General features: G+C 36.0%; 4 protein-coding genes and 1 long non-coding RNA gene across 5 annotated transcripts; all 5 read left to right on the top strand.

Moving 5' to 3' along the window:
- The first annotated feature begins 435 nt into the window (after nucleotides 1-435).
- Nucleotides 436-2048, top strand: LOC148154124 (uncharacterized). Its single transcript, XM_088015865.1, has 4 exons — nucleotides 436-521; nucleotides 600-700; nucleotides 814-867; nucleotides 1527-2048. The coding sequence occupies exons 2-4, from the start codon at nucleotides 623-625 to the stop codon at nucleotides 1806-1808; spliced, it is 414 nt and encodes a 137-aa protein (XP_087871991.1). The 5' UTR covers nucleotides 436-521; nucleotides 600-622; the 3' UTR covers nucleotides 1809-2048.
- Nucleotides 2049-5392: 3344 nt separating this feature from the next.
- On the top strand, nucleotides 5393-6985 carry LOC148154123 (uncharacterized). Its single transcript, XM_088016145.1, has 4 exons — nucleotides 5393-5456; nucleotides 5537-5637; nucleotides 5751-5804; nucleotides 6464-6985. The coding sequence occupies exons 2-4, from the start codon at nucleotides 5560-5562 to the stop codon at nucleotides 6743-6745; spliced, it is 414 nt and encodes a 137-aa protein (XP_087872271.1). The 5' UTR covers nucleotides 5393-5456; nucleotides 5537-5559; the 3' UTR covers nucleotides 6746-6985.
- A 2431-nt stretch (nucleotides 6986-9416) lies between these two features.
- Nucleotides 9417-11034, top strand: LOC148154122 (uncharacterized). The gene is made up of 4 exons (XM_088015922.1): nucleotides 9417-9512; nucleotides 9593-9693; nucleotides 9807-9860; nucleotides 10513-11034. The coding sequence occupies exons 2-4, from the start codon at nucleotides 9616-9618 to the stop codon at nucleotides 10792-10794; spliced, it is 414 nt and encodes a 137-aa protein (XP_087872048.1). The 5' UTR covers nucleotides 9417-9512; nucleotides 9593-9615; the 3' UTR covers nucleotides 10795-11034.
- Nucleotides 11035-12960: 1926 nt separating this feature from the next.
- On the top strand, nucleotides 12961-20253 carry LOC148154121 (uncharacterized). Its single transcript, XM_088015921.1, has 4 exons — nucleotides 12961-12994; nucleotides 13075-13175; nucleotides 17989-18042; nucleotides 19721-20253. Exons 2-4 carry the CDS (start codon nucleotides 13098-13100, stop codon nucleotides 20006-20008), a joined length of 420 nt encoding a protein of 139 aa, XP_087872047.1. The 5' UTR covers nucleotides 12961-12994; nucleotides 13075-13097; the 3' UTR covers nucleotides 20009-20253.
- A 3288-nt stretch (nucleotides 20254-23541) lies between these two features.
- On the top strand, nucleotides 23542-25476 carry LOC148154120 (uncharacterized). Its single transcript, XR_015766176.1, has 4 exons — nucleotides 23542-23631; nucleotides 23712-23812; nucleotides 23916-23969; nucleotides 24963-25476. It is a non-coding gene; the product is annotated as an uncharacterized LOC148154120 (long non-coding RNA).
- The last annotated feature ends 2133 nt before the right edge of the window (nucleotides 25477-27609 follow it).

Raw genomic sequence — 27609 nt, 5'->3', positions numbered from 1 at the left:
ACTTAGCTAAGTCAAATCTTGTAGCCCATTTGGAAATTATGGTCAAATAAGGGTAATAAAATGAGGAAACTAATTCAAATAAAGAACACTTTTATTCTCCATGGTGTTCATTTAGTAAAATATCAAAATATTGAAATCAGTGTAATCTTTAAGACATATCACATGGTGGATAATTTGTTAGTAAATTAATTGTTTAATGAATTGCCTTCCTCTGCACTGTTGAAAAGTATTGCTTAACTACTGTTTAAAAAGCAAGCTTATTTGTACCAGTGATTTTAGTTTAAATGTAGATGAAACTTAAAAAGAAAAAACATGGTTTCTCTGTAAATGAAACACAAACAACACAACATGCTACACAGGTTACACAGTGGAATGTACATTGTGTCGGCTAATCTCACATACAATCATACACCCAAAAATATCCCACTGGGTGAGGTTACTTCTGAAGTACAGCATATAAAAACCGTCAGTGCTGTGCCTCTCCACATTGTTTTTCATTTGTCACCTTTGCCACATTTCTGGTAAGTTCAAATATTGTTAAGGATATACAATTAGAATAGGTCTGTTCAACAACTGTCTTATTTTCTTCTCCATTACAGTCTCAGCATCAGCTACCAGAACCATGAAAGTTTTGTTCCTGATCTGCACCCTGGTCAGTCTGGTCGGCTTCACAAACTCCCTGTTAGACAAGGGACAGCTGGTGAGTTTATCAGCATCACTGATGGAAGGATTTTTAGAAATTTTGACAATGCATCAGCTGCCTGTCTTTATGTATGTGAGGGAAACTAAATATCAATTTTATCTTGCTTTCAGGCAGAGTTGAAGGAAAGCAATCAGCAACTGAAGGAAGAACTGGAAAAAATTAAGGTGAGCAGAATAATGTTACATTAAATTACATACCAGCATTTTGTTATTAATTTCAATATAACTCTACACTGAGACAACTTCTTGTTCTCTCAGTATCAAGGTTTGTTCAACCTTCATTTACAAATGGGGTCTTCAAATCCAAGCATTGAAGGCCAGTTTTCTGCAGCATTATTTAACTCAGGTGTTTCAACACACCTGAGTTAAATAATGAAACCATTAGCAGGAAAACTTGGCTGCATATTCAGGAGGTGATTCAGTCATTTGATTGAGGTGTGTTGGACAAGGGAGTAATCTGTGTAAATGTTGCAGCACACCAGCTATTAAGTCGTGAATTTGAAATACCACCTGATTGATACCAATACTGATGAATTTTAGTGCACTTTGGTTTTCAGGAAGTCCAAATACAAGATTTACAACTTTACATTTTGTATTTTGTATTTATTGTAATTATAACAAAAGTGACTATGAGCCTTTATTCCGAATCTCTGTTCAAATGTGCAATCTTAAAAAAAGAAATTAGGTTTTATTCATTTTAGATGATTGAGATGAAATGCATGTAACTGAATTCATTATCGATAACAGCTTTATGATCTTAATGCTGAGAAGAACCTCTGAGGTGTTTCCCATACAATAAAGAATTTTTATCATTTCCTCCTTAGAATGAATACAGGTCAGCTATTGAAAAATCTTCAGAACTGATGACTAGCATAAACTATGATCCTTTGCGAGAAATGCCGAAAGCCGTTGCGGAGCTATTCCCTGAGGAGGTTTTGGAACTGGAGGCACTGATGAAGAAGATAAAGGATGTCTTTCTGAAGATGAAGTCTTCCCTCGACAAGAAGAATGATGATTTAGGTGTGGAAATACAGGAAATTGAAAGGAAATTGAAGGAAACTGATGATCTAATCAATTTCTTTGAAGGGCTGAAAGATGAACTCTAACCTGTCCAGGCTAAGTTGTGTGGGATCAAGTGTTTCATTTCCATTTACTCTATGGCTTTGTATGTGTTGCTTGATTTAGAAAGAAATTCAGTAGGTTACCAAGTTCCCATCATCTTGGGGTGATATGCATTTTCAGTTAAACAGATTTAGTGATTAATAAAATTCATCCTGTAACTGTTTACAAATACATACAATGTTGAACCGATTCTTTACCTTGAATAAAATAATTCATTCTCCTGATTTTTTTCTTTTTATTCTCCACATCTGAACACCCCATTAATTAAAACATCTTCCAGACATCTTTGATTTTACATTAAAAAATAAATGTGCTATAAATAGCAATTAACTACTCAATAATGACACAAAGATTCAATACAGTATTAGCATCGCCCTTAGTCATTAAACCATGATAATGGTCCAATGCAGTATTTGACCATAACATAGATATAGATCCTTATTCATTGTGGTGACATTATTGCAGTAATTCATACAAATGGAGGCCCAGCCAAATACTGAGTGTATAAAATTCATACTTTTCCATAAGTCTGATATTCCCCTTCTATATATACTTTTTGGTTGATTCTATGTCATATTTTGATCTTCATAGCTTGCAGATAATGTCCCAGAAAATTAGAATGAAAGGAAATAAAGACTTGAAATATACCCCTCTACGTGTAATGTATCTATACAAGTTTCACTTTCAAACATAAATGGCAAAAAACATCATTTCAAATTATATCTCTGTCATGATGTGTTGGTAGTAGGTGGTGAGGATGAAGCGGAGGACCCAGGTGGTGGAGTAGTGATGACAATTTTAATGAAAAACCACAAAAATCCAGGCAGCACAGAAGCAGTGGCAAAAACCTCTGAATCTGGTAGCAACTGGTATCTCAAGTGACAACTGGTGACAGACTGTAGACAGTCATGAGACGACAAGAACGTGACGGAGAACAAGAAACACAGGTTGGTATAAATACACAGGGGGTAATCAAAGGAACTAGACACAGCTGGGATCAATCAAGGGTAGACAGGACAACAACTGACAAAGAAACCTAAATAAACACAGAAAAACTCAAATCCTTACAATTACAGCATAAAGTAGATTTTAAATTTCATATATTTATAAAAAATATGGACAAACAAAAAGAAAATGACTTGTTTGCATAAGTATTAATTCTGCAAATATATTCAAAGTTACAAAGTACTGAAAACAATGTTTGCTAACTCTGCTCAATAAAGACTTTTTACCTTAAAATGTCTCTCTGATGTACAAGGAAGTTTCAGGTTTGTGAAGCATGTCTAAGGAGTCCACATGGACTTCCTGCTTGTTTCCTCCGGCTTTGCACTCAATTCAATGCTTTAACTATAAACCCATCTTTTCTACCACTGCTACTGACGTATTCAAATGAAAAACAAAAAAACTTTTAAAATAAACAAGCAGCCTTTAGCCCAATGACGGGGCAAGAACAGCCTGGCAGCCCACCAGGCTTATAAAACACTGGGGGAAACCCTGCAGAGCTAAGATAATGTGTGATTTACAGATCAAGCTAAATGAACAGATGATAGTTGTTCATCTGGACACTGTGGATGGAAGAGGAACGGAGCCAACCAGCATCCAGGTCTCTGCTACTGGATCCAAACTTGAGATGTAAATGACATGGCAGTGGAATCCATTTAATTTCACAACTGTAGCTGATGCTGCAACTACTGATTTCCTCTAAAATGGATCTGCCATAGGTAACTTCTAGGAAAATGAAAGTAAAAGACACCTATAAAGGTAAATAGCCGTTGCCTTGTAGCAAGAAGGTTCTGGGTTCGATTCCCAGCCCGGGGTCTTTCTGCATGGAGTTTGCATGTTCTCCCTGTTCATGTGTGGGTTCTCTCTGGGTACTCCGGCTTCCTCCCACAGTCCAAAAACATGACTGTCAGGTAAATTGGTCTTTCTAAATGTTCCTTAGATGTGTATGCATGGTTGTTTGTCCTGTCTGTCTCTGTGTTGCCCTGCGACAGACTGACGACCTGTCCAGGTTGACCCCCGCCTCTTGCCTGAAACATTTGCTGGAGAGATGGGCACCATCACCTCCCGACCCCACTAGGGACAAGAAAATGGATGGATGAATCTACCACAGATTCATCCATCCATTTTCTGAATTCTTTCTGAATTAAAACATTAGTATTCATTAAAACAATGAATATGAACTTGTTTTTGGCATTACTTCAGGTCTGAAAGCACTGCATCTTTTTCATTGTTTACACCATTTCTTATTTTTTGTAAATAAATACAACATTTTTGCTTGGAACTTTGTAGACATCTTGTCAGTAGTTCATTAAATAAAAGGACAATGTTCAAGGAAGAAAAATGAAAAAGTTAAATCAGAGAACTGACAACTTTGCAGTGGTCTCTTTATGTCCAGGGTGTACCCCGCCCCCCTCTCATCCATTGACCGTTGGTGAAATGTATCGGTTAACTATTGTTTATAAAGTATGTTTATTTGTAACAAAAACCATTAGGGATTTTATTTTAAATATCTAAACTGAAACTTAAAAGTATAGTTTCTCTGTAAATGAAACACACTATCTACACTATTTGTGGAGATAGTGTAGATAGTGTGTGGATTGTTCGTTATTCCAATACACGCACAGAATCTTCATCACTTAGTGACTTTTGTCGTTTCTCCAAGTCTGCTGCAGTAGAATGTGGATCGCTGGGTTGAGGCAGAGGGGTCGGTCGAATGAGGGGCCAGGGTTGGGAGCTGACGGATCTTGTCCTCTCTTTGCGGCTTGAAGTCTCAACTTTCCCTCGGTCCCAGGGTGTGGGTCCTCTGCTGGTCTTCAGTCTGCGTCCTCTCGTTGTTTCCTCTTCAGCGCCGCGGACAAAGAACAGTTTCCACCCTCGTCCTCTGGCTTTTATACTTTTTCTTATAATGGTTGTATATTGGAGAGATTCATGACTCATATGACTCATTGGGTGTAGTTTGCAAAAAGTTAGGGACTTTTCCTCGGCCCCTCCTCTCCTCCAGCGACTCACTGTAAACTCTTCGGTACTTTCCTCTCTCTCTCTTGGCCAAAGCTACTTCTCATAACTTATTTCCTTTTATGGAGAAGTGTTTTAGCATCCCCGCTTACTCCAGTGATTTGACTGTGACATAGTCTGCTTCTCTCCCTTTATGATCTCAAACCTACAGTCTTTCTTAACTACAATCAAATCAGCATGGTTTACCCATTATTAGTTACATTCACTCATTAATCAAAGTTCTACAATCAAGTTGTTATTACCACTATCAATCTTCAGTACATATCAAACATTCTTGTTACACATTACAGTTAGTATAATTCAGACACAGATTAAAGTTACAGAGGATATATTGTAATTATTTCAACCTGTTACATATCTTTATATCTCATGTCTTAATCATCATTAAATCAATATACAAGATTACTGTTGTCTCTCAGGTTTTTCTGCGTGTACCCGGAGAGATCTCAACCTTACATACCAGTTATCACGACAGGATGTGGTTAATCTCAACCACATCTACACACTCAAAACATCCCACTGGGGAAAGTTACTTCTGAAGTACAGTATAAAAAATCCCTCAGAGTTGTTCCACCCCACATTGTGTTTTATTCACCACCTTCTCCACATTTCTGGTAAGTTCAAATATTGTTAAGGGTCTACAATTAGAATAGGTCTGTTCAACAACTATTTCTCATTTTCTTCTCCATTACAGTCTCAGCATCAGCTACCAGAACCATGAAAGTTTTGTTCCTGATCTGCACCCTGGTCAGTCTGGTCGGCTTCACAAACTCCCTGTTAGACAAGGGACAGCTGGTGAGTTTATCAGCATCACTGATGGAAGGATTTTTAGAAATTTTGACAGTGCATCAGCTGCCTGTCTTTATGTATGTGAGGGAAACTAAATATCAATTTTATCTTGCTTTCAGGCAGAGTTGAAGGAAAGCAATCAGCAACTGAAGGAAGAACTGGAAAAAATTAAGGTGAGCAGAATAATGTTACATTAAATTACATACCAGCATTTTGTTATTAATTTCAATATAACTCTACACTGAGACAACTTCTTGTTCTCTCAGTATCAAGGTTTGTTCAACCTTCATTTACAAATGGGGTCTTCAAATCCAAGCATTGAAGGCCAGTTTTCTGCAGCATTATTTAACTCAGGTGTTTCAACACACCTGAGTTAAATAATGAAACCATTAGCAGGAAAACTTGGCTGCATATTCAGGAGGTGATTCAGTCATTTGATTGAGGTGTGTTGGACAAGGGAGTAATCTGTGTAAATGTTGCAGCACACCAGCTATTAAGTCGTGAATTTGAAATACCACCTGATTGATACCAATACTGATGAATTTTAGTGCACTTTGGTTTTCAGGAAGTCCAAATACAAGATTTACAACTTTACATTTTGTATTTTGGATTTATTGTAATTATAACAAAAGTGACTATGAGCCTTTATTCCGAATCTCTGTTCAAATGTGCAATCTTAAAAAAAGAAATTAGGTTTTATTCATTTTAGATGATTGAGATGAAATGCATGTAACTGAATTCATTATCGATAACAGCTTTATGATCTTAATGCTGAGAAGAACCTCTGAGGTGTTTCCCATACAATAAAGAATTTTTATCATTTCCTCCTTAGAATGAATACAGGTCAGCTATTGAAAAATCTTCAGAACTGATGACTAGCATAATCTATGATCCTATGCAAAAAATGACGACAGAGATTATGGAGCTATTCCCTGAGGAGGTTTTGGAACTGGAGGCACTGATGAAGAAGATAAAGTATGTCTTTCTGAAGATTAAGTCTTCCCTCGACAAGCAGAATGATGATTTAGGTGTGGGAATACAGGAAATTGAAAGGAAATTGAAGAAAACTGATGATCTAATCAATTTCTTTGAAGGGCTGAAAGATGAACTCTAACCTGTCCAGGCTAAGTTGTGTGGGATCAAGTGTTTCATTTCCATTTACTCTATGGCTTTGAATGTGTTGCTTGATTTAGAAAGAAATTCAGTAGGTTACCAAGTTCCCATCATCTTGGGGTGATATGCATTTTCAGTTAAACAGATTTAGTGATTAATAAAATTCATCCTGTAACTGTTTACAAATACATACAATGTTGAACCGATTCTTTACCTTGAATAAAATAATTCATTCTCCTGATTTTTTTCTTTTTATTCTCCACATCTGAACACCCCATTAATTAAAACATCTTCCAGACATCTTTGATTTTACATTAAAAAATAAATGTGCTATAAATAGCAATTAACTACTCAATAATGACACAAAGATTCAATACAGTATTAGCATCACCCTTAGTCATTAAACCATGATAATGGTCCAATGCAGTATTTGACCATAACATAGATAGATAGATCCTTATTCATTGTGGTGACATTATTGCAGTAATTCATACAAATGGAGGCCCAGCCAAATACTGAGTGTATAAAATTCATACTTTTCCATAAGTCTGATATTCCTCTTCTAAATATACTTTTTGGTTGATTCTATGTCGTATTTTGATCTTCATAGCTTGCAGATAATGTCCCAGAAAATTAGAATGAAAGGAAATAAAGACTTGAAATATACCCCTCTACGTGTAATGTATCTATACAAGTTTCACTTTCAAACATAAATGGCAAAAAACATCATTTCAAATTATATCTCTGTCATGATGTGTTGGTAGTAGGTGGTGAGGATGAAGCGGAGGACCCAGGTGGTGGAGTAGTGATGACGATTTTAATGAAAACACACAAAAATCCAGGCAGCACAGAAGCAGTGGCAAAAACCTCTGAATCTGGTAGCAACTGGTATCTCAAGTGACAACTGGTGACAGACTGTAGACAGTCATGAGACGACAAGAATGTGACAGAGAACAAGATACACAGGTTGGTATAAATACACAGGGGGTAATCAAAGGAACTAGACACAGCTGGGATCAATCAAGGGTAGACAGGACAACAACTGACAAAGAAACCTAAATAAACACAGAAAAACTCAAATCCTTACAATTACAGCATAAAGTAGATTTAAATTTTCATATATTTATAAAAAATATGGACAAACAAAAAGAAAATGACTTGTTTCCATAAGTATTAATTCTGCAAATATATTCAAAGTTACAAAGTACTGAAAACAATGTTTGCTAACTCTGCTCAATAAAGACTTTTTACCTTAAAATGTCTCTCTGATGTACAAGGAAGTTTCAGGTTTGTGAAGCATGTCTAAGGAGTCCACATGGACTTCCTGCTTGTTTCCTCCGACTTTGCACTCAATTCAATGCTTTAACTATAAACCCATCTTTTATATATAACCCATCTTTTAAATACGTCACTGCTACTGACGTATTTAAATGAAAAACAAAAAAACTTTTAAAATAAACAAGCAGCCTTTAGCCCAATGACGGGGCAAGAACAGCCTGGCAGCCCACCAGGCTTATAAAACACTGGGGGAAACCCTGCAGAGCCAAGAGCTTGTGTGATTTACAGATCAAGCTAAATGAACAGATGATAGTCGTTCATCTGGACACTGTGGTGGTAGAAAAACAGAATCCTCCAGCATCCAGGCCTCTGCTACTGGATCCAAACTTGACGTGTAAATGACATGGCAGTGGAATCCATTTAATTTCACAACTGTAGCTGATGCTGCAACTACTGATTTCCTCTAAAATGGATCTGCCATAGGTAACTTCTGGAAAAATGAAAGTAAAAGACACCTTTAAAGGTAAATAGCCGTTGCCTTGTAGCAAGAAGGTTCTAGGTTCGATTCCCAGCCCGGGGTCTTTCTGCATGGAGTTTGCATGTTCTCCCTGTTCATGTGTGGGTTTTCTCTGGGTACTCCGGCTTCCTCCCACAGTCCAAAAACATGACTGTCAGGTAAATTGGTCTTTCTAAATGTTCCTTAGATGTGTATGCATGGTTGTTTGTCCTGTCTGTCTCTGTGTTGCCCTGCGACAGACTGACGACCTGTCCAGGTTGACCCCCGCCTCTTGCCTGAAACATTTGCTGGAGAGATGGGCACCATCACCTCCCGACCCCACTAGGGACAAGAAAATGGATGGATGAATCTACCACAGATTCATCCATCCATTTTCTGAATTCTTTCTGAATTAAAACATTAGTATTCATTAAAACAATGAATATGAACTTGTTTTTGGCATTACTTCAGGTCTGAAAGCACTGCATCTTTTTCATTGTTTACACCATTTCTTATTTTTTGTAAATAAATACAACATTTTTGCTTGGAACTTTGTAGACATCTTGTCAGTAGTTCATTAAATAAAAGGACAATGTTCAAGGAAGAAAAATGAAAAAGTTAAATCAGAGAACTGACAACTTTGCAGTGGTCTATTTATGTCCAGGGTGTACCCCGCCCCCCTCTCATCCATTGACCGCTGGTGAAATGTATCGGTTAACTATTGTTTATAAAGTATGTTTATTTGTAACAAAAACCATTAGGGATTTTATTTTAAATATCTAAACTGAAACTTAAAAGTATAGTTTCTCTGTAAATGAAACACACTATCTGCACTAGCTGTGGAGATAGTGTGTGGATGTGGTTAACCTGACCCACATCTACACACTCAAAACATCCCACTGGGGAAAGTTACTTCTGAAGTACAGTATAAAAAGACCCTCAGAGTTGTTCCACCCCACATTGTGTTTTATTCACCACCTTCTCCACGTTTCTGGTAAGTTCAAATATTGTTAAGGATATACAATTAGAATAGGTCTGTTCAACAACTATGTCTTATTTTCTTCTCCATTACAGTCTCAGCATCAGCTACCAGAACCATGAAAGGTTTGTTCCTGATCTGCACCCTGGTCAGTCTGGTCGGCTTCACAAACTCCCTGTTAGACAAGGGACAGCTGGTGAGTTTATCAGCATCACTGATGGAAGGATTTTTAGAAATTTTGACAGTGCATCAGCTGCCTGTCTTTATGTATGTGAGGGAAACTAAATATCAATTTTATCTCGCTTTCAGGCAGAGTTGAAGGAAAGCAATCAGCAACTGAAGGAAGAACTGGAAAAAATTAAGGTGAGCAGAATAATGTTACATTAAATTACATACCAGCATTTTGTTATTAATTTCAATATAACTCTACACTGAGACAACTTCTTGTTCTCTCAGTATCAAGGTTTGTTCAACCTTCATTTACAAATGGGGTCTTCAAATCCAAGCATTGAAGGCCAGTTTTCTGCAGCATTATTTAACTCAGGTGTTTCAACACACCTGAGTTAAATAATGAAACCATTAGCAGGAAAACTTGGCTGCATATTCAGGAGGTGATTCAGTCATTTGATTGAGGTGTGTTGGACCAGGAAATGATCTGTGTAAATGTTGCAGCACACCAGCTATTAAGTCGTGAATTTGAAATACCACCTGATTGATACCAATACTGATGAATTTTAGTGCACTTTGGTTTTCAGGAAGTCCAAATACAAGATTTACAACTTTACATTTTGTATTTTGGATTTATTGTAATTATAACAAAAGTGACTATGAGCCTTTATTCCGAATCTCTGTTCAAATGTGCAATCTTAAAAAAAGAAAAAATTTAATTTAGGTGATTGAGTTGAAATGCATGTAACTGAATTCATTATCGATAACAGCTTTATGATCTTAATGCTGAGAAGAACCTCTGAGGTGTTTCCCTTACAATGAAGAATTTTTATCATTTCCTCCTTAGAATACACACAGGTCAACTATTGAAAAATCTTCAGAACTGATGACTAGCATAAACTATGATCCTTTGCGAGAAATGACGAAAGCCGTTGCGGAGCTATTCCCTGAGGAGGTTTTGGAACTGGAGGCACTGATGAAGAAGATAAAGGATGTCTTTCTGAAGATGAAGTCTTCCCTCGACAAGCAGAATGATGATTTAGGTGTGGAAATACAGAAAATTGAAAGTAAATTGAAGGAAACTGATGATCTAATCAATTTCTTTGAAGGGCTGAAAGATGAACTCTAACCTGTCCAGGCTAAGTTGTGTGGGATCAAGTGTTTCATTTCCATTTACTCTATGGCTTTGTATGTGTTGCTTGATTTAGAAAGAAATTCAGTAGGTTACCAAGTTCCCATCATCGTGGGGTGATATGCATTTTCAGTTAAACAGATTTAGTGATTAATAAAATTCATCCTGTAACTGTTTACAAATACATACAATGTTGAACTGATTCTTTACCTTGAATAAAATAATTCATTCTCCTGATTTTTTTCTTTTTATTCTCCACATCTGAACACCCCATTAATTAAAACATCTTCCAGACATCTTTGATTTTACATTAAAAAATAAATGTGCTATAAATAGCAATTAACTACTCAATAATGACACAAAGATTCAATACAGTATTAGCATCACCCTTAGTCTTTAAACCATGATAATGGTCCAATGCAGTATTTGACCATAACATAGATATAGATCCTTATTCATTGTGGTGACATTATTGCAGTAATTCATACAAATGGAGGCCCAGCCAAATACTGAGTGTATAAAATTCATACTCTTCCATAAGTCTGATAATCCTCTTCTAAATATACTTTTTGTTTGATTCTATGTCGTATTTTGATCTTCATAGCTTGCAGATAATGTCCCAGAAAATTAGAATGACAGGAAATAAAGACTTGAAATATACCCCTCTACGTGTAAAGTATCAATACAAGTTTCACTTTCAAACATAAATGGCAAAAAACATAATTTCAAATTATATCTCTGTCATGATGTGTTGGTAGTAGGTGGTGAGGATGAAGCGGAGGACCCAGGTGGTGGAGTAGTGATGACGATTTTAATGAAAACACACAAAAATCCAGGCAGCACAGAAGCAGTGGCAAAAACCTCTGAATCTGGTAGCAACTGGTATCTCAAGTGACAACAGCCTGGCAAGTACAGCCTGGCAGCCCACCAGGCTTATAAAACACTGGGGGAAACCCTGCAGAGCCAAGAGCTTGTGTGATTTACAGATCAAGCTAAATGAACAGATGATAGTTGTTCATCTGGACACTGTGGTGGTAGAAAAACAGAATCCTCCAGCATCCAGGCCTCTGCTACTGGATCCAAACTTGACATGTAAATGACATGGCAGTGGAATCCATTTAATTTCACAACTGTAGCTGATGCTGCAACTACTGATTTCCTCTAAATTGGATCTGCCATAGGTAACTTTTAGGAAAATGAAAGTAAAAGACACCTTTAAAGGTAAATAGCCGTTGCCTTGTAGCAAGAAGATTCTGGGTTCGATTCCCAGCCCGGGGTCTTTCTGCATGGAGTTTGCATGTTCTCCCTGTTCATGTGTGGGTTCTCTCTGGGTACTCCGGCTTCCTCCCACAGTCCAAAAACATGACTGTCAGGTAAATTGGTCTTTCTATATGTTCCTTAGATGTGTATGCATGGTTGTTTGTCCTGTCTGTCTCTGTGTTGCCCTGCGACAGACTGACGACCTGTCCAGGTTGACCCCCGCCTCTTGCCTGAAACATTTGCTGGAGAGATGGGCACCATCACCTCCCGACCCCACTAGGGACAAGAAAATGGATGGATGAATCTACCACAGATTCATCCATCCATTTTCTGAATTCTTTCTGAATTAAAACATTAGTATTCATTAAAACAATGAATATGAACTTGTTTTTGGCATTACTTCAGGTCTGAAAGCACTGCATCTTTTTCATTGTTCACACCATGTCTTATTTTTTATAAATAAATACAACATTTTTGCTTGGAACTTTGTAGACATCTTGTCAGTAGTTCATTAAATAAAAGGACAATGTTCAAGGAAGAAAAATGAAAAAGTTAAATCAGAGAACTGACAACTTTGCAGTGGTCTCTTTATGTCCAGGGTGTTCCCCGGCCCCCTCTCATCCATTGACCGCTGGTGAAATGTATCGGTTAACTATTGTTTATAAAGTATGTTTATTTGTAACAAAAACCATTAGGGATTTTATTTTAAATATCTAAACTGAAACTTAAAAGTATAGTTTCTCTGTAAATGAAACACACTATCTGCACTAGCTGTGGAGATAGTGTAGATAGTGTGTGGATGTGGTTAATCTCAACCACATCTACACACTCAAAACATCCCACTGGGGAAAGTTACTTCTGAAGTACAGTATAAAAAATCCCTCAGAGTTGTTCCTCCCCACATTGTGTTTTATTCACCACCTTCTCCACGTTTCTGGTAAGTTCAAATATTGTTAAGGATCTACAATTAGAATAGATCTGTTCAACAACTATTTCTCATTTTCTTCTCCATTACAGTCTCAGCATCAGCTACCAGAACCATGAAAGGTTTGTTCCTGATCTGCACCCTGGTCAGTCTGGTCGGCTTCACAAACTCCCTGGTAGACAAGGGACAGCTGGTGAGTTTATCAGCATCACTGATGGAAGGATTTTTAGAAATTTTTACAGTGCAAAATGTGAGGGAAATTAAAATGAAACTAAATGTCAATTTTATCCCACTTTCAAGCAAAGTTGAAGGAAACGCATCATCAACTGAAGGAAAACCTTGAGAAAGCAAAGGTGAGCAGAATAATGTTGCATTATGCCAGCATTTTAATCTAATTCTAAATTCAGAGAAATGTCTGCAAATAGCATAAACTCCTCTATATATACAACCCACATCCAATACTTCTGGGCTGATGTCCTCCAACTTTTAGATGTGTCTCTGCTTCAACACACCAGAGTTAAATACAGAAATCATTAGTAGGACTCTGAAGAACTTGGCTGCACACTAAGGAAGTGATTCAGTCATTTGATTCAGGTGTGATCCAGCAGGCCGGCCCTGGAGGCTTGAATTTGAGGAGCCCTGATCAATCAGTGACATATTTGTATAAAGTGTGTGCTGAAAGCTTATTAGAACCTTTAGAAATTAGCTTGGTAAATAATTAAAAACAAAATAAAATTTATTTCACGATATTTGATGTTGAATCTAACTTCCTATGGCTCTAACTCCTTCAAATGTGCAGTGAACTTTTCAAATACAAGATTTACAACTCCAGATATTGTATTTGGGATTTCTTGTAATTATATCAAAAGTACAAACTTTTACCCTGAATCGCTGCTTAAATGTGGAATCTTAAAAAAAAAAAGATGGAAGGCATGTAGCTGAATCCGTTTTTATCACCTAACGTTGAGATGAACCTCTGAAGTGTTCGTTGTACAATAAAAAAGTTTTATCTTTTCCCCCTTAGAATGACAGAAGTTCAACCATTGACAGCTCTTCAGGCCTGTTGAATGACTACATAAACATAATGGATCCATGGACGGCACTGATGAAGAAATATGCCGGAGAATTTTATGAGGACTTTTTGCCACTAGAGGCACTGCTGAAAAAGACAAAGGATTTCTTGGTAAAGACCAAGTCTTCCATCGACAAGACAAATGACGACTTGGGTGTAGAAATTGAGAAAATTGAACAGCAACTGAAGCAAACAGAGATTGTAATCAATATCCTGGAAGAACAGCAAGCTGAATTATAACTTCCCCAGGCTATTTGTGTGGGTTTGGGTGTTTATTTCTATACACTGTATGGCTTTGAATGTGTTGCTTCATTTTAAATGTTGAAAGTTTTTAATTTGGAAAGAAATTCAGTGGCTTAGACAGTTCCCATCATCATAGGGTGATATGCATCTTTAGCTAAACAGATTTAGTGATTAATAAAACTCATCCTGTAACTGGTTGAAAGCATAAAATGTTTTACCTTGAATAAAATTCATTCTGATGATGTGTTTTTTGTGGTTGTTCTCCACATCTGAACACCTCATTAAATTTAAAAAATAAAATAAAATCCAGCCATTTTGAGTTCACATAAAGCTTTTCCTTTACTCAGTAATGATGACACAACAATTCAGTACAGTATTAGCATCACCCCTGGTCTTTAAACAGTAATCTTGAGAACATTTGGAAATGATAGATAGATAGTTTACAACAATTTACAGCTTAACAACTCACTTAACTTACCAACTTACCCTAACCCTTCATAAAAATATCCATATTGCAAAGTGCTACAGACTTCATGAATTCAGAAAACATGCGATGATTAAATGTTTACACTCCCAACATGTACGCTCTACCTCTTCTTCGTACATGTTCTGTAGTGTTATGTCTTAAAAAACTGCAGCTACTTTCCTGTGAAATAGATCGACCTCGTATCACTTCAGCAAAAATGAAAGTGAAGGAGGAAGTTGCAGAGGTAAGCTGCAAAATTTGTGTGGTGAGGCTGAAGACAACAACAACCGTTGCTCAGGTGTGTCAAAGCCTGTGTCATACATAACATGTCTAAACATGTTTTACCTTGTTGCAAAGTGGCACACAATAAATGTGAAAAATAAAATTAAACACAATACACTAGTTTTTAAATTATAATCTTGAGAACATTTTGGATGGATGGATGGATGGATGGATGGATGGATGGATGGATGGATAGATAGATACTTTTGGGTTTTTATTATCTGCTATATAATAAAAACCTAAATACATACCGTTATTATTTGGGGGTTTTTATTATCTGTAAGCTATAAATATACCGCTCTATGTGTAACGTATCTACATGAGTTTCACTTTCTGACATAAATGGCAAATAACATCATTTCAAATTATATCACAGCATAAAGTAGATTTAAAATGTCATATATTTATAAAATATGAACAAACAAAAAGAAGATGACTTGTTTGCATAAATGTTAATTCCGCAAATACATTCAAAGTTACAAACTACTGAAAACAAGAGAACAGGTGAGTATTGATGAGCATTAAACCATCAGTCACAATGCATGTATCAATTGATAATTAATTGATTTCATTTGTACAATAAGATTTTCATTTATCCATCCAATTTCTTTACACCCTTGTCCCTTAGTGGGGTCGGGACGGAGGGTTGCTGGTGCCCATCTCCAACTACAATAAACATTTTAAAAAAACATTTGCGAACTGTCTTGATTTTCTGGTTGACATGGTGATGATGACACAGAGGATCCAGGTTGGTGCAAAAATGACGATGGTTTAATGATGAAAAAACAAATTACAAAAATCCAGGCAGCACAGGTGAGCAGAAGGCTAAGAGCTCAGAACTGGTAGCAACTCGAAGCAAATGCATAGACATGTGACCAAACAAACAACTAAATAGACGAGAACCCGACCAGGAACAAGAGACACAGGTGGGATGAAATACACAGGGGAGTAATCACAGAAACAAGACACAGCTGGGATCAATCAAAGGGTAGACTGGAAAACACAGAGATTCAACTCACACAGAAACCTAAATAAACACAAAGAAAACTCAAATCCTCACACTAACTCTGTTCAATGAAAGACATTTTACCTTAAAATGTCTCTCTGATGTACAAGGAAGTTTTAGGGTTGTGAATCATGTCTAAGGAGTTCTCACATGGACTTCCTGGTTGTTTCCCCCAGCCTTGTGCTCAATTCAATGCTTTAAAAACCCTTCTTTTCTGCCACTGTTACTGATATATTAAAAAAAATTAAAAAAAACTTTTAAAATAAACAAGCAATCTTTAGCCTGGTGAGGGGGCAAGTACAGCCTGGCAGCCCACCAGGCTTATAAAACACTGGGGTAAACCCTGCAGAGCCAAAAGCTTGTGTGATTTACAGATCAAGCTAATGAACAGATGATAGTCGTTCATCTGGACACTGTGGTGGTAGAAAAACAGAATCCTCCAGCATCCAGGCCTCTGCTACTGGATCCAAACGTGACGTGTAAATGACATGGCAGTGGAATCCATTTAATTTCACAACTGTAGCTGATGCTGCAACTACTGATTTCCTCTTAAATGGATCTGCCATAGGTAACTTCTGGAAAAATGAAAGTAAAAGACACCTTTAAACGTAAGTAGTGATAACAAGAGCAATGAGGAGTTCAATTTGCTTTTATTTGACTAAGCAAAGGGCATTTTCAAATTTATGTGCAAACAAAATAAATAGAAAACATGAATGATGTACCTGTTAATTTGCTTCCTGCTGACCTTGTGAAAGAGCAGAAACAGTAACACACTGTGGAACATGAGAGAAACTAAATATATCTGAGATAACAATAGTTTTGTTTCTTCACACAGAACAGAAGAGGGGCTCATTTTCTTTCCTTGTTTTGTACTATCACGACAAAGTTACAGTTTTATTACATATTTGTTAGTTTTAGCAAATATGCACTTTCATTTATCTCACCCTGTGATGGGTTGGGTAATGGCTTGCTGCTTCCAATGTCAACATATGTGATGGAAAGAAACCATAATTGGAGGTGATATGTGTTTTAGTTAAAAATGTTTAGTTATTAACTAAACTTGAAAAGAACATATTATAATGGTCTCCCTTCACTTGAATAAAATGACTAATTCTGCTCATTTTTGTGACAATTGCTGCCGTTGGACTCAGTCTCAGGAACATGAAGAAAAGCAGACAGATGGGTCTAAGAAACTTAACTGAATCAAATCTTGTTACCCTGGAAATTATTATTTGGTCAAATAAGGACAATAATATGAGAAAAATGATTAAAATAAAGAACATATTTTTCTCCATGCTGTTCATTCAGTCAATAATCAAAATCTTGAAGCTAGCGTATCTTTAATATATCATATGGTGGATAACTTGATAATAATTTATTAATCGCCTTCCTCTGCACTGGTATTGCTTAGATACTGTTTAAAAAGTATCTTTTTTGGTAACGTGTGTCATTAGAGATTTTAGTTCAAACGTCTAAACTGAAACTGAAAATATGTTTTCTCTGTAAATGATAAACAACAGACCAGTCCTTTGTGAGTTAACCTCGCCAAAACATCCCACTGGGGGAGGTTACTTCTGAAGTACAGCATATAAAAACCCTCGGTGTTGTTCCTCCCCTATCTGATTTTCATTCACCACCTTCTCCACGTTTCAGGTAAGTTCAAATACTGTTAAAAGTCTAAAATTAGAATAGATCTGTTCAACAACTATGTCTTATTTTCTTCTCCTTCACAGTCTCAGCATCAGCTACCAGAACCATGAAAGGTTTGTTCCTGATCTGCACCCTGGTCAGTCTGGTCGGCTTCACAAACTCCCTGTTAGACAAGAGACAGCTGGTGAGTTTATTAGCAACATTGATTTTTAGTAATGTTGACAGTTAATCAGTTACTTTTTCATGTATGTGAGAGAAACTGAACACCACATTTATCCCATTTTTAGGCAGAGTTGACGGAAACATATCAGGAAATGAAGGAAGTGCTGGAGAAACTGATGGTGAGCAGAATAATGTTACATTAAATTACATTCCAGCATGTTTTTATGAAATTTACTCTTAATTCTTAACAGAGAGAACTGTTCTCTCTGTGTACACGTATAAAACTATTCTCCCCTGTCTACTTAAATAATTAAGGCAACTATTTGCATAATTTATTTATGTTCATCAAGCAAGGCCATTGTTTGCTTAAAGTACATATTTTGTTACATGAAAAAGAAGTTCAAGTAAAGTGAAATTAATTTTGTCAAGTAAGCAAAACTCAACTTTATGCATTATTCAACTTTTTTAATGTGTTAAATGAAATTTGGAAGCTTAGGTTAAGATAATAAATTGTAGGTTTGTTCAACCTTCATCCATATCTGGGTCTTCATATCCAGGCTGATGTTCTGAAACTTGTAGATGTGTCTTCAACATAACCAAGTCAAATAATGCAGTCATTTGCAAAACTCTGGAAAACCTGACTGCGTACTAACGAGGTGATTCAGTCGTTGATTCGAGTGTGTTGGACCAGCGAGGGACACACACCACTGGTGGGCTGGTGTGTCCACATTGCAGCACACCAGCCCTCAAGACGTGGATATGAGGATTTGATGAGCCCTGATCGATTCTGATGACGCAGGTTTAGAGAGTGTTGAGAAAATAAATTTAAAATAAGCTAGTTTTAAAACTTAACATGTCTTGATTCAAATGGCCTAATTGTGGTTTTGAAATTAGTAATGTATTCTGGCTCTTTGACCTTTATTTTACCTGTAGTTACAGCAGATGGTTTGCTAGGATCGTTTGAACTGCCTTTTGTCTGTGGGAAAACAATACAGTGGAAGTTGTAGCTTTTCACACTCATCTGTGAAAAGCCGTAAACACGACAGGAGTTTCTGGCTTCAGATAGAGGGTCAGAGATAGCTCCTGGTTGGATGAGCAAAGATACGCCTTGTTTGAATAAATTAAATACAAGAGGATAAAACTTTCTACACAGAAGTAACAAATCAGATTTGCCCTTGCAATTCTCCAAAGATGTCTTTCCACGTCTTTGCTTTTCTTTCTTTCTTTCTTTTCCATTTATGTCAGGTAAATGAATGTATGTCTCCGTTGTTCTGCAGTTTCTGGTGTAAGTTTGTGCATTGTCTTACTTCTAAGTTTATGCATTGTCTTATATTGGATTAAATTCTGTAATTCTGTGATGTCAACACGCATTGTTGTTTTCCTTGTGGCTACACGTGGCCTGCCGAGAGGACCTGGGATCTAAGGAAGAGAGAGAGCCAACTTTTTTCCAAAGTTAACCTATTTTAGAAATTCTTCCTTAACAAGAGTGTGTGCTAAAACGTTTTAGAAATTTGTTTGATAAACAATGAAGAGAAATTTTTTTATGACTTTTGATATTTAATCTAACATCTTCTGGTTCTAACTTTTTCAAATTTGCAGCGAAATTTTGTTTTCCTGAAGTCCAAATACCGAATTTACAACTTTAAATTGTGGATTTGGGTAGTAATTATATCAAAAGTAGCTACAAACCTTTACTGTGCCTCTGTGTTGAATCTTTAAAATCTTGTTGATTTTGATTATCAAGATAAAATGTATTTAACTCAAGCCATTACCAATAACAGCATTATGATTCTAATGGTGACAAGAACCTCTGATATGTTTGCATAAAATAAAAATGTTTTATCTTTTTTCCCTCAGGATGAGAGAAGTTTAATCCATGACAGATTTTCAGAATTCTTCACCAACATCATAAACGTGATAGATCCAACGTCAGCCCTGGTCAAGAAATTTGCGGCAGAATATTTTGGGGACTTTTCGCCGTTGGAGGCACTGACGAAGAAGATGAAGGACATTTTGGTAGAGGCCAAGTCTACTATCGACAAGACGAATGACGAGTTTGGTATAAAAATGGTGAAACTTCAACAGCGAATGAAGAAAAATGAGATTTTAATCAATTTCCTGAAAGAGCAGCAAGCTGAATTATAACTTGCCCAGGCTATTTGTGTGGGTTTGGGTGTTTCATTTCAATACACTGTATGGCTCTGAATGTGTTGCTTCAATTTAAATGTTGAAAGTTTTTAATTTGGAAAGAAATTCAGTGGGTTAGACAGTTCCCATCATCATAGGGTGATATGCATCTTTAGCTAAACAGATTTAGTGATTAATAAAATTCATCCTGTAACTGGTTGAAAGCATAAAATGTTTTACCTTGAATAAAATAATTCATTCTGCTGATTTTTGTGATTTTTTTTTGTTGTTCTCCACATCTGAACAGCAAATTAAATAATAAAATAAAAAAATTCAGCCATTTTGAGTTCAGCTGCTCCTTTACTCAATAATGACACAAAGATTCAGTAAAGTATCAGCATCACCCCTAGTCTCTAAGGATGGATAGATAGATAGATAGATAGATAGATAGATAGATAGATAGATAGATAGATAGATAGATAGATAGATAGATAGATAGATAGATAGATAGATAGATAGATAGATAGATAGATAGATAGATAGATAGATAGATAGATAGTCATCATAATTTCCTTTGTTGATCCGATATTCTAATTTTCTGGGACACTTTTGGGTTTTTATTATCTGCTATATAATAAAAACCTAAATACATACCGTTATTATTTGGGGTTTTTTAATATCTGTAAGCTATAAATATACCGCTCTATGTGTAACGTATCTACATGAGTTTCACTTTCTGACATAAATGGCAAATAACATCATTTCAAATTATATCACAGCATAAAGTAGATTTAAAATGTCATATATTTATAAAATATGAACAAACAAAAGAAGATGACTTGTTTGCATAAATGTTAATTCCGCAAATACATTCAAAGTTACAAACTACTGAAAACAAGAGAACAGGTGAGTATTGATGAGCATTAAACCATCAGTCACAATGCATGTATCAATTGATAGTTAATTGATTTCATTTGTACAATAAGACTTTCATTTATCCATCCAATTTCTTTACACCCTTGTCCCTTAGTGGGGTAGGGACGGAGGGTTGCTGGTGCCCATCTCCAACTAACGTTCTGGGCGAGAGGCGGGGTCACCCTGGACAGGTCACCAGTCTGTCGCAGACAATAAGACTTTACAATTAAAAAAAAAAACATTTGCTAACTGTCATGATTTGTTGATTGAAATGGTGATGATGACACGGAGGATCCAGGTTGGTGCAAAAATGATGATGGTTTAATGATGAACAAACAAATTACAAAAATCCAGGCAGCACAGGTGAGCAGAAGGCTAAGAGCTCAGAACTGGTAGCAACTCGAAGCAAATGCATAGACATGTGACCAAACAAACAACTAAATAGACGAGGACCCGACCAGGAACAAGAGACAGGTGGGATGAAATACACAGGGGAGTAATCACAGAAACAAGACACAGCTGGGATCAATCAAGGGGTAGACTGGAAAACACAGAGACTCAACTCTCACAGAAACCTAAATAAACACATTAAGAAAACTCGAATCCTCACACTAACTCTGTTCAATGAAAGACATTTTACCTTAAAATGTCTCTCTGATGTACAAGGAAGTTTTAGGGTTGTGAATCATGTCTAAGGAGTTCTCACATGGACTTCCTGGTTGTTTCCCCCAGCCTTGTGCTCAATTCAATGCTTTAAAAACCCTTCTTTTCTGCCACTGTTACTGATATATTAAAAAAAAAAATTAAAAAATTTTAAAATAAACAAGCAGCCGTTAGCCTGGTGAGGGGGCAAGTACAGCCTGGCAGCCCACCAGGCTTATAAAACACTGGGGGAAACCCTGCAGAGCCAAGAGCTTGTGTGATTTACAGATCAAGCTAAATGAACAGATGATAGTCGTTCATCTGGACACTGTGGTGGTAGAAAAACAGAATCCTCCAGCATCCAGGCCTCTGCTACTGGATCCAAACTTGACGTGTAAATGACATGGCAGTGGAATCCATTTAATTTCACAACTGTAGCTGATGCTGTAACTACTGCTTTCCTCTTAAATGGATCTGCCATAGGTAACTTCTGGGAAAATGAAAGTAAAAGACACCTTTAAAGGTAAGTAGTGATAACAAGAAAAATGAGGAGTTCAATTTGCTTTTATTTGACTAAGCAAAGGGCATTTTCAAATTTATGTGCAAACAAGATAAGTAGAAAACATGAATGATATACCTGTTAATTTGCTTCCTGCTGACCTTGTGAAAGAGCAGAATCAGTGGTACACTGTGGAGAATAAAGGAAAACAAATATTTCTGAGAAACCAGTAGTGTTGTTCCTCACATGGCAGCATTTTTTTAAGTATAGTATCAACGGTGGATCAGAGGGAAGAGGCTCATCTTGTAATCGGTGGGTTGCTGCTTTGAGTCCCATCTGTCAATCTGTCTTAGCCGTTGTGTGAAATAGAACCTCCAGCATCCAGGCCTCTGCTAGAGGAACCAAGTTTGTTGTGTACACAACATGACAAAGGAATCCATTTTATTTCACTGTAGCTGATGCTGTAACTACTACTTCCCTGTGAAATAAATCTGCCATAGGTAACTTCTGGAAAAATGAAAGTAAAAGACACCTTTAAAGGTAAGTAGTGATAACAAGAGCAATGAGGAGTTCAATTTGCTTTTATTTGACTAAGCAAAGGGCATTTTCAAATTTATGTGCAAACAAAATAAATAGAAAACATGAATGATGTACCTGTTAATTTGCTTCCTGCCGACCTTGTGAAAGAGCAGAAACAGTAACACACTGTGGAACATGAGAGAAACTAAATATATCTGAGATAACAATAGTTTTGTTTCTTCACACAGAACAGAAGAGGGGCTCATTTTCTTTCCTTGTTTTGTACTATCACGACAAAGTTACAGTTTTATTACATATTTGTTAGTTTTAGCAAATATGCACTTTCATTTATCTCATCCTGTGATGGGTTGGGTAATGGCTTGCTGCTTCCAATGTCAACATATGTGATGGAAAGAAACCATAATTGGAGGTGATATGTGTTTTAGTTAAAAATGTTTAGTTATTAACTAAACTTGAAAAGAACATATTATAATGGTCTCCCTTCACTTGAATAAAATGACTAATTCTGCTCATTTTTGTGACAATTGTTGCCGTTGGACTCAGTCTCAGGAACATGAAGAAAAGCAGACAGATGGGTCTAAGAAACTTAACTGAATCAAATCTTGTTACCCTGGAAATTATTATTTGGTCAAATAAGGACAATAATATGAGAAAAATGATTAAAATAAAGAACATATTTTTCTCCATGCTGTTCATTCAGTCAATAATCAAAATCTTGAAGCTAGCGTATCTTTAATATATCATATGGTGGATAACTTGATAATAATTTATTAATCGCCTTCCTCTGCACTGGTATTGCTTAGATACGGTTTAAAAAGTATCTTTTTTGGTAACGTGTGTCATTAGAGATTTTAGTTCAAACGTCTAAACTGAAACTGAAAATATGTTTTCTCTGTAAATGATAAACAACAGACCAGTCCTTTGTGAGTTAACCTCACTAAAACATCCCACTGGGGGAAGTTACTTCTGAAGTACAGCTTATAAAAACCCTCAGTGTTGTTCCTCCCCTATCTGATTTTCATTCACCACCTTCTCCACGTTTCAGGTAAGTTCAAATAATGTTAAAAGTCCAAAATTAGAATAGATCTGTTCAACAACTATGTCTTATTTTCTTCTCCTTCACAGTCTCAGCATCAGCTACCAGAACCATGAAAGGTTTGTTCCTGATCTGCACCCTGGTCAGTCTGGTCGGCTTCTCAAACTCCCTGGTAGACAAGAGACAGCTGGTGAGTTTATTAGCAACATTGATTTTTAGTAATGTTGACAGTTAATCAGTTACTTTTTCATGTATGTGAGAGAAACTGAACACCACATTTATCCCATTTTTAGGCAGAGTTGACGGAAACATAGCAGGAAATGAAGGAAGTGCTGGAGAAACTGATGGTGAGCAGAATAATGTTACATTAAATTACATTCCAGCATGTTTTTATGAAATTTACTCTTAATTCTTAACAGAGAGAACTGTTCTCTCTGTGTACACGTATAAAACTATACTCCCCTGTCTACTTAAATAATTAAGGCAACTATTTGCATAATTTATTTATGTTTATCAAGCAAGGCCATTGTTTGCTTAAAGTACATATTTTGTTACATGAAAAAGAAGTTCAAGTAAAGTGAAATTAATTTTGTCAAGTAAGCAAAACTCAACTTTATGCATTATTCAACTTTTTTAATGTGTTAAATGAAATTTGGAAGCTTAGGTTAAGATAATAAATTGTAGGTTTGTTCAACCTTCATCCATATCTGGGTCTTCATATCCAGGCTGATGTTCTGAAACTTGTAGATGTGTCTTCAACATAACCAAGTCAAATAATGCAGTCATTTGCAAAACTCTGGAAAACCTGACTGCGTACTAACGAGGTGATTCAGTCGTTGATTCGAGTGTGTTGGACCAGCGAGGGACACACACCACTGGTGGGCTGGTGTGTCCACATTGCAGCACACCAGCCCTCAAGACGTGGATATGAGGATTTGATGAGCCCTGATCGATTCTGATGACGCAGGTTTAGAAAGTGTGTGCTAAAACATTTTAGAAATTTGTTTAATAAACAATGAAGAGACATTTTTTTATGACCTTTGATATTTAATCTAACATCTTCTGGCTCTAACTTTTTCAAATTTGCAGCGAAATTTTGTTTTCCTGAAGTCCAAATACCGAATTTACAACTTTAAATTGTGGATTTGGGTAGTAATTATATCAAAACAAACCTTTACTGTGCCTCTGTGTTGAATCTTTAAAATCTTGTTGATTTTGATTATCAAGATAAAATGTATTTAACTCAAGCCATTACCAATAACAGCATTATGATTCTAATGGTGACAAGAACCTCTGATATGTTTGCATACAATAAAAATGTTTTATCTTTTTTCCCGTAGTATGAGAGAAGTGCCATCAACCAGGTGCCCATCGTAAACGTGACGTATCCATTCATGGAACTGGTCACGAAATATGCCCCAGAATATTATTGGGACTTTTTGCCGGTGGATGTACTGACGAAGAAGATGAAGGACATTATGGTAGAGATTAAGTCTACTATCAACAAGACGAATGATGACTTCGGTATAAAAATGGTGAAACTTCAACAGCGAATGAAGAAAAATGAGATTTTAATCAATTTCCTGAAAGAGCAGCAAGCTGAATTATAACTTGCCCAGGCTATTTGTGTGGGTTTGGGTGTTTCATTTCAATACACTGTATGGCTTTAAATGTGTTGCTTCAATTTAAATGTTGAGTTTTTAATTTGGAAAGAAATTCAGTGGGTTAGACAGTTCCCATCATCATAGGGTGATATGCATCTTTAGTTAAACAGATTTAGTGATTAATAAAATTCATCCTGTAACTGGTTGAAAGCATAAAATGTTTTACCTTGAATAAAATAATTCATTCTGATGATTTTTGTGATTTTTTTTTTTGTTGTTCTCCACATCTGAACAGCAAATTAAATAATAATAAAAATTCAGCCATTTTGAGTTCAGTTGCTCCTTTTCTCAATAATGACACAAAGATTCAGTAAAGTATCAGCATCACCCCTAGTCTCTAAGGATAGATAGATAGATAGATAGATAGATAGATAGATAGATAGATAGATAGATAGATAGATAGATAGATAGATAGATAGATAGATAGATAGATAGATAGATAGATAGATAGATTTTCAAATTTCTATGCAAACAAAATAAGAAGTAGAAAATGTGAACAGGAAGTAAATTAAAATGTGCCTTTTAATTTACTTCCTGCCAGAAACAATGGAACATAAGAGAAACCAGATATTTGCAAGACACCAGTTGTTTTGTTCCTCACACGGCAGCAACTATTGCCATTTTGGGGCAATAGTGGATCAGAGGAAAGAGGCTCATATGGTAAAATCCCATCTGTCAATCTGTCTTAGTGTCCTTGTGCAAGACAAGGATGCAACGGATTGACAGAAGCCTCACTGCTGTCAATATAACCCAGAGCTAGACAGTTCCCATCATCTTGGGGTTACATCCATCTTTAGATAAACAGATTTAGTGATTAATAAAACTCACCCTGTAACTGGTTGAAAGCATAAAATGTTTTACCTTGAATAAAATTATTCAATCTAATGATTTGTGGTGTTTTTGTTGTTGTTGTTGTTCTCCACATCTGAACAGCAAATTAAATAATAATAATAAAAAAATTCAGCCATTTTGAGTTCAGCTGCTCCTTTACTCAATAATGACACAAAGATTCAGTAAAGTATCAGCATCACACCTAGTCTCTAAGCATAGATAGATAGATAGATAGATAGATAGATAGATAGATAGATAGATAGATAGATAGATAGATAGATAGATAGATAGATAGATAGATAGATAGATAGATAGATAGATGTAAGCTTTGATGAACAAAATGACAGGAAATAAAGACATGAAATATACCGCTCTATGTATAATGTATCTATGAGTTTCATTTTCTGATATTAATGACAAATAGCATCATTTCAAATTATATCACAGCATAAAGTAGATTTAAAATTTCATATATTTATAAAGATATGGACAAACTAAAGAAGATTACTTATTTGCATAAATGTTAATTCTGCAAATATATTCAAAGTTTCTAAGAATTGAAAACAAGAGAACAGGTGAGTATTGGTGAGCATTAAACCTAGTCAGTCACTATGCATGTATCAAGTGATACTTAATTGATTTTATTTGTACAATAAGACTTTACAATAAAAAAGAACAGTTTGGTAACTCTGTTCAATAAAATACATATGACTTTAAAATGTCTGTCTGATGTATAAGGACGTTTTAGGGTTTTGAAGCATGTGTAAGGAGTCCTCACATGGACTTCATGGCTGTTTCTCCTGGCTTTGCACTCAATTCAGTGCTTTAACTATCTGCTTAGCTGTTGTGTGAAATAGAACCCTCCAGCAATTAAATCTATCGAGGAACCAGTGGATTCCTCGATGGAACCCATTGAGGGGTGTCAAACTCATTTTGGTTTAGGGGCCGCATACAGCTTAATCTGATCTGCAGGGGGCCACACAAGTAAACTCATTGCAAGATTAAATAGAACCAATAAAAGTGGACTTGTTGTTGATTTTTATATTAAGCGAATTTCACTTTTACAAAATATATTATGAATAATCTCAGTTTTTAAGAAAGGTATCTGCAATTTCAACAACACTTTTCCTCAGTTAAGCATTTATTTAAGTGCATTATGCATAAGAACTGATCTCAGTGATTGTACATTGTTGCAAAACATTTATTCACAGCTTTTGGAACTTAAAAACACTGTCCTGCATCACAAAATACAACAGACAAAAATTAAGAAAAGATTTAAAATCAATTTTCAACATCTGGGAAGCAATTTGAACAAATTATCTGGCTTCACACATTTGAAATCTTAAGTGTCAGCTGTTTTAAACAGACATTTGATTAAGTACATTTGTTGATGCATAAAATGCATGCATATAGAAAAACTTGCATACATAACATGTATGTATGTTAACATGCACGAGAAATATGAGGTTGCCAGGGCCAAAATAAAAAGCTG

The sequence above is a fragment of the Poecilia mexicana genome, unplaced genomic scaffold (assembly GCF_051168715.1).
Source record: "Poecilia mexicana isolate PSO_F unplaced genomic scaffold, ASM5116871v1 scaffold_18, whole genome shotgun sequence".
Classification (NCBI taxonomy): domain Eukaryota; kingdom Metazoa; phylum Chordata; class Actinopteri; order Cyprinodontiformes; family Poeciliidae; genus Poecilia; species Poecilia mexicana.
The sequence above is the reverse complement of the archived record's forward strand: the minus strand, read 5'-3'. Positions and strand labels throughout refer to the sequence as shown.

Coding starts and splice junctions, on each gene's coding strand:
- LOC148154124 (XM_088015865.1), top strand. CDS start 623: ATGAAAGTTTTGTTCCTGATCTGCACCCTGGTCAGTCTGGTCGGCTTC. Junction 701..813: donor TGTTAGACAAGGGACAGCTG/GTGAGTTTATCA, acceptor TCTTGCTTTCAG/GCAGAGTTGAAGGAAAGCAA. Junction 868..1,526: donor AAGAACTGGAAAAAATTAAG/GTGAGCAGAATA, acceptor TTTCCTCCTTAG/AATGAATACAGGTCAGCTAT.
- LOC148154123 (XM_088016145.1), top strand. CDS start 5,560: ATGAAAGTTTTGTTCCTGATCTGCACCCTGGTCAGTCTGGTCGGCTTC. Junction 5,638..5,750: donor TGTTAGACAAGGGACAGCTG/GTGAGTTTATCA, acceptor TCTTGCTTTCAG/GCAGAGTTGAAGGAAAGCAA. Junction 5,805..6,463: donor AAGAACTGGAAAAAATTAAG/GTGAGCAGAATA, acceptor TTTCCTCCTTAG/AATGAATACAGGTCAGCTAT.
- LOC148154122 (XM_088015922.1), top strand. CDS start 9,616: ATGAAAGGTTTGTTCCTGATCTGCACCCTGGTCAGTCTGGTCGGCTTC. Junction 9,694..9,806: donor TGTTAGACAAGGGACAGCTG/GTGAGTTTATCA, acceptor TCTCGCTTTCAG/GCAGAGTTGAAGGAAAGCAA. Junction 9,861..10,512: donor AAGAACTGGAAAAAATTAAG/GTGAGCAGAATA, acceptor TTTCCTCCTTAG/AATACACACAGGTCAACTAT.
- LOC148154121 (XM_088015921.1), top strand. CDS start 13,098: ATGAAAGGTTTGTTCCTGATCTGCACCCTGGTCAGTCTGGTCGGCTTC. Junction 13,176..17,988: donor TGGTAGACAAGGGACAGCTG/GTGAGTTTATCA, acceptor TCCCATTTTTAG/GCAGAGTTGACGGAAACATA. Junction 18,043..19,720: donor AAGTGCTGGAGAAACTGATG/GTGAGCAGAATA, acceptor TTTTTCCCTCAG/GATGAGAGAAGTTTAATCCA.